This window comes from Budorcas taxicolor, chromosome 25 (assembly GCF_023091745.1).
Source record: "Budorcas taxicolor isolate Tak-1 chromosome 25, Takin1.1, whole genome shotgun sequence".
Classification (NCBI taxonomy): Eukaryota; Metazoa; Chordata; class Mammalia; order Artiodactyla; family Bovidae; genus Budorcas; species Budorcas taxicolor.
In genome coordinates this window covers 27,937,220-27,950,636 of record NC_068934.1, presented here as the reverse complement: position 1 = coordinate 27,950,636, position 13,417 = coordinate 27,937,220, and the positions used below count along the sequence as shown (strand labels likewise).

The 13,417-nt window shown below is 41.2% G+C and overlaps 1 protein-coding gene across 1 annotated transcript; it reads left to right on the top strand.

The window, feature by feature from the left end:
* The first annotated feature begins 349 nt into the window (after positions 1-349).
* On the top strand, positions 350-1,327 carry LOC128069132 (olfactory receptor 8B3-like). The gene is given in 1 exon segment (XM_052662406.1): positions 350-1,327. A coding segment is annotated over 1 exon segment (978 nt).
* The last annotated feature ends 12,090 nt before the right edge of the window (positions 1,328-13,417 follow it).

Genomic DNA, 13,417 nt, shown 5'->3' with positions numbered 1-13,417 from the left:
CCATAGGTATACACGTGTTCCCTATCCTGAACCCCCCTCCCACCTCCCTCCCCATACCATCCCTCTGGGTCGTCCCAGTGCACCAGCCCCAAGCATCCAGTATCATGCATTGAACCTGGGCTGGAGACTTGTTTTATATGCTTTTTGCTACTTAGTTTAAAAAATTTATAAGGGAAAGTTTCTGAAACTCATTCCCATGATAATGATAAGGAAGTTCCATGAGTGCAGGATAGGGTACTCATAGTCATCCCAGCACATACACTATCTTGTATAGGCGATGTTATGCAAAACCCTGTTTTTCCTCTATGTGACCCTTTTCTCCTATGTTCTTGGATTCCTTTAGGGAAGAATGGCTCTGGGGAATGACTCTTTCATGACTCAGTTTATTTTGATGGGATTAACAGACCAACCAGATCTCCAGCTTCCCCTCTTCTTCCTGTTTCTAGTAATGTATATGGTCACTGTGATGGGAAATTTAAGCTTGATCATCCTTATTGGGCTGAGTTCACATCTACATACCCCCATGTATTTTTTCCTCTTTAACTTGTCCTTCATAGATCTCTGTTATTCTTCTGTGTTTACACCCAAAATGCTGATTAACATCATAACAAAGAAGAAAATTATTTCTTACATAGGATGCATGACCTAGCTTTACTTTTTTAGTTTTTTTGGTATTTCTGAATGTTATGTGCTGACATCAATGGCCTATGATCGCTATGTGGCCATCTGTAGCCCACTGTTGTATAACATTGCCATGTCCCCTAAAGTGTGTTCCAGGCTTATGCTTGGTTCCTACTTGATGGCAGTTTTGGATGCCACGACCCTTATTACATGCATGCTGAGACTGACCTGTGATGCAAACACCATCAACCATTATTTGTGTGACATCCACCCTCTGCTCCAGCTCTCATGCACAAGTACCCACATCCTTGAACTGGAAGTGTTCATTGTGGGAGGCATCAACATCATTGTGCCCAGTCTCACCGTCTTTGTCTCTTATGGTCTCATCCTGTCCAGCATCCTCCACATTAGCTCCACAGAGGGCAGGTCCAAAGCCTTCAGAACCTGCAGTTCGCACATCATTGCGGTTTTTCTGTTCTTTGGATCAAGTGCATTTATGTATCTCAAACCATCTTCTGTGTCTGTGGATGATGGGAAAATATCCTCTGTCTTTTACACGAATGTGGTTCCCATGATGAATCCCTTAATTTACAGCTTGAGGAACAAAGATGTTAAGCTTGCTCTGAGAAAAACTTTGAGGATGGGAAAGTTTAGATCAGAAATTATGTCTGGGCATATAGTTACAGGACAAGGAGATTCTGTGTGATTAATTGCTTTTAGTTTCAGCCTTATTCTTATATGTTTTTTCTCTTAACATGATTAAGAAAATTTGAGAGTTTTCTCCATACTATATTTCCAGTTTTTTAGTCTGGGATTTCTTTTTCCCTATTTGCATACTATCTTTTTTCACTTTTTTTTTTTTTTTTTACTGTTTTTTGATAACTTTAAAAGAGATATGTAGTATCTCTGTTATTTTTTATTGTCATTTCCAACTTTTAATTTTTAGTAGAAAAAGAAAATGGTCTCCAAGTGATCAAATTTGAGATACTTTTGATAAAATAAGAGATCAGTGATCAAAGTGAACTAGATAGCACTGATGCTGCTGTTGCTAAGTCGCTTCAGTCGTGTCCGACTCTGTGCAACCCCATAGACCGCAGCCCACCAGGCTCCCACGTCCCTGGGATTCTCCAGGCAAGAATACTGGAGGGGGTTGCCATTTCCTTCTCCAATGCATGAAAGTGAAAAGGGAAAGTGAAGTCGCTGAGTCGTGTCCGACTCCTAGCGACCCCATGGACTGCAGCCTACCAGGCTCCTCCGTCTATGGGGTTTTCCAGGCAAGAGTACTGGAGTGGGGTGCCATCACCCTCTCCGCTAGCTAGCACTATTGTAACGTTATTCCACTGGAGTTGTGCTTATTCTCCACTTGCTGTCAGAAGCATGAATTAGATACTGTTTCCCTCCTGTCTTTCCATTTTCTGACTGGGAAGACCATGTCTCCTTTAAATGCCAGAGACTATAATGGCTTAGATTATAATTCAGTTTGCATCTCTAAATATTTGCATGTAGCTTTTGGTAAGTGTTTTCTTTTTACTTTTTACAGTGAAAGTATTACATGTCAGATCACATAAATGTATTTATTTCATAAATGGTAAAATGAAGTTCAGAATGGTTAATGATTTAAATTCCCAGCTTCATAAAAAAATCTAGACTTAACTGTTTGCCTTCTAATTTCAAGTCTACGACTTTTGTACTTACATACACTTTGCTCTGTTCTATTTGTTTCATTAAGACCATACTATGAGAAAATATTTTTAATTTGAAGATCGACTGTATTTTTTCCAAGGGGGATAAATGAATTTCCTACATGTTATGTGTTGCTTTTGTTGTTTTTTAGTTTAGGCAGAGTGTTTCATGATTTCTTTGGGTGGGAAAGGAATGCCTTTTGGATTAGTATATTGTTGAGAGGATTGACTCAAATAGGGAGTTACTTATTCTTAAAAATTAAGAGAACTGAATTTGGGGTGTTGTTTTTAAATTAAAAGGACAGGACATGGATGAGAAAGGAATCCAGAATCATGTCATTAGGACATACTTCAGCAATTCACAGCCAACAAATAAGAGGTTGTTTGTGGAAAGTGGTCATGGGATTTAGGAAACGAATTTTATTCTGAAATTCTGTCCATCTACACAGAACTGTATGTGTATTTCATAGTCCATAAATCTTTGATAAAGTTGTAATGTGCATGACTATAAAGTAGAAGTGCATTCGGAAATGATGGTGAAAAGGCTATGGTCATATTTGCTATGGTCACATTTGGAACAAGGGACAAAGAGGGAAGCTAGGGGTGATAAAAATAACTAAGGGCATTTGAAACTCAAGTTAGGAAGAAGAAATTTAAAGAGTAAATTGATAGATAATGAAAGATCCTACCTATGACATCACTCTCCTTTTTATAGGACCCTAGAAATATTATGATGCTAACGGTGTTTCATTGGATAGGACACAAATTTAAGTTATTTGATTTTTGTCAGTTAAACCAACAGAGCTGGAGAACCTGGGAAGAAGTAAATCATTTTTGCTCTTGTGGACCTTCATATCTATTAATATTTCCTTGTGTGTGCTTAGTTGCTCAGTCATGTCTGACTCTTTGCAACTTCAAGCCCACCAGACTCCTCTCTCCATGGGATTCTCCAGGCAAGAATACTGGAGTGGGTTGTGATTCCCTTCTCCAGAGGATCTTTCTGACCCAGGGATTAAACTTGCATTGGTGGTGGATTCTTTACTGTCTCAGCCAGCAGGGAAGCCCCTAGTACTTTCATACAGATTTTAAATTACTAAACCTCAAAGTGCAACTGATACTATAATGACATCTTGAAGGAAATGTTTTGTGAATACACAAATTTTTGCACTGTCTTTACTGGAAAAGATGTTGCTTTTTAATTTTTTTTAAAGGCAAAAATGCTACCGTGAAAATCCTCAGTGTGATGTGTCAAGGGATAATTTAAATATTTTCTCCATGGATGTCAGGCATGCAGATGTCCAGGAGAAGCTTCCATAGAGCTTATGGAACCCAAGTAGGGAAAGTAGGACCTTTCCCCTCCCGTATTCAGTGTCTGTACTCTGATTACTGATTGTTGCTTCTGACCCAGATGTGCAGACACAGGGGGAGCAGCCGCTGTTGGTGCACCTCTCCACCATGGCTACAAGCTGCTCCTAATCCAGCTGAAGTGACTTTCAGGGAATTTAAAGGCCAGCACACTTTGCCCTGTCATCATTATTTTCTCTTTTTGGTCTTTCATGAACCAGACAATAAAGATAACATTTAAAAAGCAAGAAGCCCATATAGAGATAATGAGAAAGTCCCTGTGCATGTACTTGAAATGATTCATGCTCAAAAAGGCCAGAAAATAATTTAAGTTTTCTCCTGAGCCTGATCCTCTGCACAGAGATTGCCTATAACAATCTAAACTTCAACCTAGATGGTAGGTTGGTAGGATGCTAAGATTACCCATCAGAGAAGGCAGTGGCACCCCACTCCAGTACTCTTGCCTGGAAAATCCCATGGAGGGAGGAGCCTGGTAGGCTGCAGCCCATGGGGTCGCTAGGAGTCGGACACGACTCAGTGACTTCACTTTGACTTTTCACTTTCATGCATTGGAGAAGGAAGTGGCAACCCGTTGCAGCGTTCTTGCTTGGAAAATCACATGGACGGAGGAGCCTGGTAGGCTGCCGTTTATGGGGTTGCACAGAGTTGGACACAACTGAAGCGACTTAGCAGCAGCAGCAAGCTCACCCATTACCACTACATATAGAGAAACTTTTGCTGAAATCCACCTGGGCAAGAACTTGTTCTACAACCAAGGTTATAAAGAATAATCCATATGGAGTCTGCAAGAAAGGGAAGAGAAATGATATGGTTGGGACCTATACTTCTCACCTGGGACAGAGAAGAAGAAGGGAATATCACAAGCTGCGAAATACTCCTGGAGGAGCAAGGATTTGGGGCCACAGTTTAGGCATATCTGCCCTAGTGTTTAATAACAGGAAATAAGCCCCCTTTATGGCTTGAAAACCAGTGGAGATTCACCTGAGTATTGCAAGTGATTGAGACCCTGCTGTTGAAGAGCATGTGCCAGACCTGCTCACTCCCAATCACAGCATGGAGGCAGCAGATTGAAAACTGCCTGGGACTCCATCCAGCTGGCAAGGGCCACCCCAGCATCTCCTCTTCCCCAGCCCTAATGAGCTCCTGCCCCAGCCTCTCATGCTCCTGCGGTTGCTGCCCATTAAAGGGGAGGATACCGTTGCTAACAAAAGTGTGCACACTTGGAGGGATGGGAGGTGACTTGGACACTGAGCCTGCAATTGAGCCATTGTCAACTCATATGTTTCTGCAGGCACTCCAGGAGGAGTGAAGTTAGGTCCAGGGAAGAGAACACTATCACCAGAGTGCACATCCTTTTCTATTTTGGGAGAGGGCAGGTTCAGTTCTGTGCTGTGGCCCCAACCCCTCCACCAATGCTGCTCCTGCTGCTGCTAAGTCGCTTCAGTTGTGTCCGACTCTGTGCAATCCCATAGACGGCAGCCCACCAGGCTCCCCCATCGCTGAGATTCTCTAGGCTAGAATACTGGAGTGGGTTGCCATTTCTTTCTCCAATGCATGAAAGTGAAAAGTCAAAGTGAAGTCGCTCAGTCATGTCCGACTATTCGCGACCCCATGGACTGCAGCCTACCAGGCTCCTCTGTCCATGGGATTTTCCAGGCAAGAGTACTGGAGTGGGGTGCCATTGCCTTCTCCACCCTACACCAATACTCAGTCACAAATCAAGGCAAGCACAAAGGAGAAACAGTGGCGGAAAAAGTGACTAACAAGTCACTACCCAAGGCGAGCACACTGGGGGAAAAGTGGGGGAAAAGTGGGGGAAAAGTCACTAACGAGTCACTAACCACACTGGGGAAAAAAGTTGCTAACCAAGATAAGCACACTGGGGAGAAACCAGCACAGAAATATAGCCCCAAGCTCTCAGGCCTTGGTCCTGTCCCAAAATACTGCCATCAAATTCAGGAGAAACCCAGTTTCTCAAGGCTCTTGCACCACCTTCTTAGGCTACAGCTCTGGACCTGATAGGGTAGTGACAGCCATTGAGAACTGGAGAAGCCGTTGCTCATCCCGGCTCTGGCTCTTGTCCCACCAACTCCATCCTACATCCCACCAATGGAGTGGCTGACCTCATACTCCAGGAGAAGTCACAGTCCATGCTCACTTCAGATCCAGGTCTCCCAGCAAAGCCATTGGACATTCACAGATTGCATAGGGACATTCCCACATAAGAAACCACCTTCAAGCCAGGGATAGGTAATTGCTTTACCTAATGTCATAGAGACAGAGAAAATTAAGCAAAATGAGATGTTAGAAGAGTTTGTTTCAAACAAAAGAACAACAGCAAAAACCTCAATAAATCTCTAATGGAAAGGAAACAAATAGTTTACCTGACAGAGTTCAAAGCATCATAGTGAGATATCTAACTAAAGTGCAGAAAGGAATAGATGAACACCATGGAAATTTTAATAAGGAACTATAAATAATAACTGAAATGAAAAATACACTGGAGGAAAATTATCAGCAGATTAGTGATAAAGGATAATGCCTAAGTGGATAGGAAAAAGAGAATAATGGAAACAGCCCAGTTAAAACAACAAAAAAAAATGCAAATAAAATTTAAAAATATGAGTAGTTTAAGGGAGCTCTCTGACAACATCAAGTTGACTAACATTTGTATTCTAGTGGACCCAGCAGCAGATGAGAGCAAGAAAGTGGTAAAAAACAAACAAAAAAGGTATTTTATGAAATTATGGCTAAACACTTGCTGAACCTGAATAAGGAAACAGATATCTAGATTTGGGAAGTACAGAGAGTCTCAAATAAGATGAACCCAAAGAGAGCCAAACCAATACATATCATATTTAAAATGGCAAAATTTAATATCACAGTAGAATATTAAAGGTAGCAATAGAAAAATAAGGAATTTCTTCTGAGAGAATCCACATAAATCTATTATAAGCTGATTATTCTGAAGAAACTTTGCAGGCCAGAGGAAGTAGCATAATATATTTAAAGTGCTGAAAGTAAAAAGCTATAGCCTAAGATACTCTTCCAAGCCAAGCTATCATTCAGCATTGAAGAAGAAATAAAAAAGCATCTCCAACAAGCAAAACCTAGGAGCGTTTTGTACTAAACCAACCATATAAGTACTAAACCAACCATATAAGAAATGTTAAGATGTTTTCTTTATTGAAAAAGAAAGACTTTATTGAAAAAGAAAAGACTAAAAGAATATTAGGAAATATAGGAAGAGAAAATTCCACTGGTTAAGGCAAATATATGGTAAATGCTGTTGATAAACCACTTAAATAAGCTAGTAAAGTGAAGTCGCTCAGTTGTGTCCGACTCTCTGTGACTCCATGGACTGTAGCCTACCAGGCTCCTCTGTCCATGGGATTTTCCAGGCAATAGTACTGGAGTGGATTGCCATTTCCTTCCCCAATGTCTCCCACATTGTAGACAGACGCTTTACCGTCTGAGCCTCCAGGGTGACAAATGTGAGATTATACCAAGAAATCAAAGCAACCAAAGTGGCCAGCAAGAACTGCGTTTATAAAAAAAGATGTGGTATATGTGCACAATGGAATGCTGTGCTGTGCTTATTTGCTCAGTCATGTTTGACTCTTTGAGACCCGTGGACTATAGCCCACCAGGCTTCTCTGTCCATGGGGATTCTCCTGGCAAGAATACTAGAGTGGGTTGCCATGACCTTCTCCGGGGGATCTTCCTAACCCAGGGATCAAACCCAGGTCTCCCACATTGCAGGTGGGTTCTTTAACATCTGAGCCACCAGAGAAGCCCAAGAATACTGGAATGGGTTGACTATCCCTTCTCCAGGGAATCTTCTTAACCAGAAATTGAACTGGGGTCTCCTGCATTACAGGCAGATTCTTTACCAGCTGAGCTACAGAGAAATGTAAGTCAAAATAATAATGAGATTATCACCTCACACTTGTTAAAATGGCTATCATGAATAATAACACAAATAACAAAAATTGGCAAGCATGTGGAGAAAAGAAAACCTTAATACAATTCTGGGAATGCAAACGGGTACAACCACTATGGAAAAAATTATAGAGGTTCTTCAAAAAACTAAATAAAAACTTCTATATGATCCAACAATTGGTATATATCTGAAGAAAATGAAAACAATAATATGAAAAAATACATGAAACCAGTGTTCATAGCAGCATTATTTTTAATAGTAGAGATGTGGCAGTCACCTAAGTGTCCATCAACACATGAATTATACATACATACACATATACACTTAATGGCTGAGTTATATATATGTCATGAAAAAGAATGTAATTCTGCTGTTTGAAACTATGTAGTTGACCATACAGAATAGTATGTTCAGTGAAATAATGCAAAGATCAATGCTATATGTTATCAGTTATATGTGAAATATGAAAAAAAAATATATTACAGAATAGAAACATTTTCACAGATATAGAGACCAAATTAGTGGTTACCAGTGAGGAAAGGGAAGAGAAATATAGGAGTAGGGGATTAAAAGATACAGAACAGTATGTATAAAATAAATAAACAACAAAGGTGTATTATATAGATGGATAATATAGTCAATATTTTCATAAAGATTTAAATGAAGTTTAATGTATAAAAATATTGAATCTCTATATTGTACACCTGAAACTATCATGAGATTGTAAATCGACTATACTTGAAGAAAAAGCTCTTTCTTTGACTTCTGTTAACTTGATTGTAATGTGCCTTGTGGTGGATTTCTTTGGGATCATCTTATTTTGGATGTTTTTGTTTCCTAGTTCTGAATGTCCTGTTGCTTGCACAGACTTGAGGATTTTTTCAGCCAGTTTTTCTTTGAGAAATCTTTTAGATCATCACTTGTGTTTTCTCCTTTGGTGATCCATGGATTGCCTATGTAGCTGTGAAAGTGCTGCACTCAATATGCCAGAAAATTTGGAAAACTCAGCAGTGATCATAGGACTGTAAAAAGTCAGTTTTCATTCCACTTCCAAAGAAAGGCAATGCCAAAGAATGCTCAAACTACCACACAATTGCACTCATCTCACACACTAGTAACGTAATGCTCAAAATTCTCCAAGCCAAGCTTCAGCAATATGTGAACCGTGAACTTCCAGCTGGTTTTAGAAAACGCAGAGGAACTAGAGATCAAATTGCCAACATCCGCTGGATCATTGAAAAAGCAAGAGATTTCCAGAAACACATCTATTTCTGCTTTATTGACTATGCCAAAGCCTTTGACTGTATGGATCACAATAAACTATGGGAAATTCTGAAAGAGATGGAAATACCAGACCACCTGACCTTCCTCTTGACAAACCTATATGCAGGTCAGGAAGCAACAGTTAGAACTGGACCTAGAACAACAGACTGGTTCCAAATTGGAAACGGAGTACGTCAAGGCTGTATACTGTCGCCCTGCTTATTTAACTTCTATGCAGAGTACATCATGAGAAACGCTGGACTGGAAGAAACACAAGCTGGAATCAAGATTGCCAGGAGAAATATCAATAACCTCAGATATGCAGATGACATAACCCTTATGGCAGAAAGTGAAGAACTAAAGAACCCCTTGATGAAAGTGAAAGAGGAGAGTGAAAAAGTTGGCTTAAAGCTCAACATTCAGAAAACGAAGATCATGGCATCTGGTCCCATCACTTCACAGCAAATGTATGGAGAAACAGTGGAAACAGTGGCTGACTTTATATTTTTGGGCTCCAAAATCACAGCAGAAGGTGATTGCAGCCATGAAATTAAAAGACACTTCCTTCTTGGTAGAAAAGTTATGACCAACCTAGATAGCACATTCAAAATCAGAGACATTACTTTGCTGACTAAGGTCCGTCTAGTCAAGGCTATGTTTTTTCCAGTGGTCATGTAGGGATGTGAGAGTTGGACTGTGAAGAAAGCTGAGAGCCGAAGAATTGATACTTTTGAACTGTGGTGTTGGAGAAGACTCTAGAGAGTCCCTTGGACTGCAAGGAAATCCAACCAGTCCATCCTAAAGGAGATCAGTCCTGGGTGTTCATCTGAAGGACTGATGATGAAGCTGAAACTGCAATACTTTGGCCACCTGATGCGAAGAGCAGACTCATTTGAAAAGAACCTGATGCTGGGAAATATTGAGGGGAGGAGGACAGGGGACATCAGAGGATGAGATGGTTGGATGGCATCACCGACTCAATGGACATGAGTTTGGGTAAACTCCGGGAGCTGGTGATGGACAGGGAGGCCTGGCATGTTATGGTTCATGGAGTCACAAGGAGTCATACACGACTGAGCGAGTGAACTGAACTGAAGTGAGCCTTGTAAAGGATCTGACCCTCTCAATAGACTTGGCTAGAGAAAGCAGACCTCTCAATCTTGTGATAGTATAACCTGCTTCTTTGTTTTTAGTAGCTCCAGGCCTCTGGAGAATGTCAGGATCCCATTGATCCTTAACACAGGAGATTAGTCATTTCCTCTGGCAGCTCTCAGATCAGCTGGGTCATCGGTTGAACAGTGTACCTTTTCCTTTATCAAAGAGAAGCTATAAGAAAACTATTTTCTATACTAGCTATGTTAAGCCAATGTGGCTATAGTGAATTTTAGCTCAAACTGGAGAAGGCAATGGTAACCCAGTCCAATACTCTTGCCTGGAGAATCCCACGGGCTGAGGAGCTTGGTAGGCTGCAGTCCATGGGGTTGTGAAGAGTTGGACAGGACTGAGTGACTTCACTTTCACTTTCCACTTTCATGCATTGGAGAAGGAAATGACAACCCACTCCAGTGTTCTTGCCTGGAGAATCCCAGGGACAGGGGAGCCTGATGGGCTGCTGTCTCTGGGATTGCACAGAGTCAGACACGACAGAAGTGACTTAGCAGCAGCAGCAGCAGCAGCAGCAGCAGCAGCAGCAGCAGCAGCAGCAGCAACTCAAACTGCTGTCTCTCTTCTCTCTCACTTCAGGCACATAAATTATTCCATATCCCATATCCCTTCAGCTTTCTCACACAGACTATACAGAGGCCAGTGTTCTGGATGGCCCCTAGAAAAGTTGGAGCTTTGGATATATTGTGCATCTCTTTATCTCCCCAGGGAGAATCTAGGAACTGGGGAATTTTGTCTCAATCACATGGTTTTGGATCACCATAGGTACATGGCAAGACGTACGTTGAATTTTCTTAACAGCTTCAACATGACTTGTGTCATGCTTGAAGTGTGTGCAGGATCCTTTTAACTAAGTTTTGGATTTTTTACAGAGGGAATCTGTACATAAATTGTTTGAATCAGTGTGTCCATGCAGGGAAGGAGATTGTAGGGCTTGCTCTTCTGCCATCTTGCTGATGGGAAATGGTCATTAATTTTGGCTGTTCCTTGGAGGATGAACAATCCCTACAGCAAAGGGAAAACTTGAGTAAAGTATTGAGTCTATAAGTAACTCCCCTTTGTTCCCTATTACACATAGAAACTGTTCCTTGCAGAATAGACAGAACAAGTTGCCATATCTATATTGGAGTATATTATATCATTGCACTCACATTAAATCCTCTGTGACTTCAATAACCTCAGATATGCAGATGACACCACATTTATGGCATAAAGAGAAGAAGAACTAAAGAGCCTGTTGATGAAACTGAAAATTGAGAATGAAAATGTTGGCTTAAAGCTCAACATTCAGAAAACTAAGATCAAGGCATCTGGTCCCATCACTTCATGGCAAATAGATGGGGGAACAATGGAAACAGTGACAGACTTTATTTTTGGGGGCTCCAAAATCACTGTAGATGGTGACTGTAGCCATGAAATCAAAAGAGACTTGTTTCTTAGGGGAAAAGCTATGACAACCTAGACAGCATATTAAAAAGCAAAGACAATACTTTGTCAACAGAGGTCCGTCTAGTCAAATCTATGGTTTTTCCCATAGCCATGTATGGATGTGAGAGCTGGACTCTAAAGAAAGCTGAGTGCCGAAGAACTGATGCTTTTGAACTGTGGTATTGGAAAAGGCTCTTGAGAGTCCCTTGGACTGCAAGAAGATCCAACCAGTCCATCTTAAAGGAAATCAGTCCTGAATATTTATTGGAAGGACTGATGCTGAAGCTGAAACTTCAATACTTTGGCTATCTGATGTAAAGAACTGACTCATTGGCAAAGGCCGTGATGCTGGGGAAATTGAAGGTGGGAGGAGAAGGGGACAACAGAAGATGAGCAGGTTGGATGGCATCACCAATTCGTTGGACATGAGTTTGAGTAAGCTCTGGGAGTTGGTGATGGACAGGAAAGCCTGGTGTGCTGTTGTCCATGGGGTCACAAGGAGTCAGACATGACTGAATGACTGAACTGAACTGAACTGACTTCCTATGTGGCCAAAGTGATAACAATAGTGACCATTGATTTATTTTTTTTTTGCCTCTTGATAAGACTGAAAATCATAATCAAAATTATGATCTCTAATTCTGAAAGAATTCTAGGGCACATAAAAAATTAGTCACAGATTTCATTTTCTTTGAATCAGTGAACCAAATCCTCAGAATCTGAAATTGCCCTTCCAGGGCTATGGAGTAAAAACAAGAAGAAAGCCCTGGGATATTCTGCCTTCAGAGGGTAAGTTTCTGAATTCCACTTATATTTGTGTTTTCCTTGTTTGAGATGGAGACTGAAAACCTAAGATATGACAGTTCAGTTCCTATTTGTGTAGTCAGAGATTCAACTGAATCTTGAAGAGAAATCTTTTTGAGGGAAGAGCAGGGAATGTTTAGAATCATTTACAGACACTAGAGATGCAGTTTCTTAGGAAGTTCCCTCTACATGGATGGAACTCTCTTTCTTCTACTTTTAAGCCTTTACTCTGTGATATAATGGAAGGACTGAGGTTGAAGCTGAAACTTCAATACTTTGGACACCTGATGTGAAGAACTGACTCATTGGAAAAGACCCCGATGCTCGGAAAGATTGAAGATGGGAGTAGAAGGGGACGAGAGAGGATGAGATGGTTGGTTGGCATCACCAACTCAATGGACATGAGTTTGAGTAGGCTCCGGGAGTTGGTGATGGACAGGGAGGCTTGGCATGCTGCAGTCCATGGGGTCGCAAAGAGTCAGACATGACTGAGTGACTGAACTGATACGGAACAGCTTAAGCTGTCCTAGACTTTAGTTCCTCTTGCCCTTGAAAAAATAAATAAATTGGAAGCAATATTCTTGGTTCCTACCCTGTATATAGTCTTAGGTACACTAGAGGGAAAAACCAGGCTTTGGGGGTTGCTGCCAAAAGAAGAGGAGAGGTGAGGAGAGGGTCCAAGTGAGTGAAATAATGGTGAAATGAGAAAAGGAAAACTGTTCTGGCTCACACTTCTTTTCCGCTGTTGTTCAGTTGCTCAGTCGTGTCCGACTCTTTGCAGCCCTATGGACTGTAGCCCGCCAGACTCCTCTGTCCATATGATTCTCCCTCCAGGGAATCTTCCCGACCCATGGCTCAAACCTGCCTCTCCTGTGCCTCCTGCATTGCAGGCGGATTCTTTACCCCTGAGTCACCATTATCTTTTTGGATAAAAGGCTAAATTTTGATGCTTTTTGCTACTTAGTTTGTAAAGCATGTATAAGGGAATTTTATGCCACTCATTTCCATAGTAATGGTAAGTAAATTCTATGGGTCCAGTTTGGGCTATCCCAGCACATACATCACTTTATGTGAGGAGATGTGAGAAATACTCTTTTTTCTCTATGTAAGCCTTCTCCCCTGTTTTCACAGATCCCTTTAGAGAAGA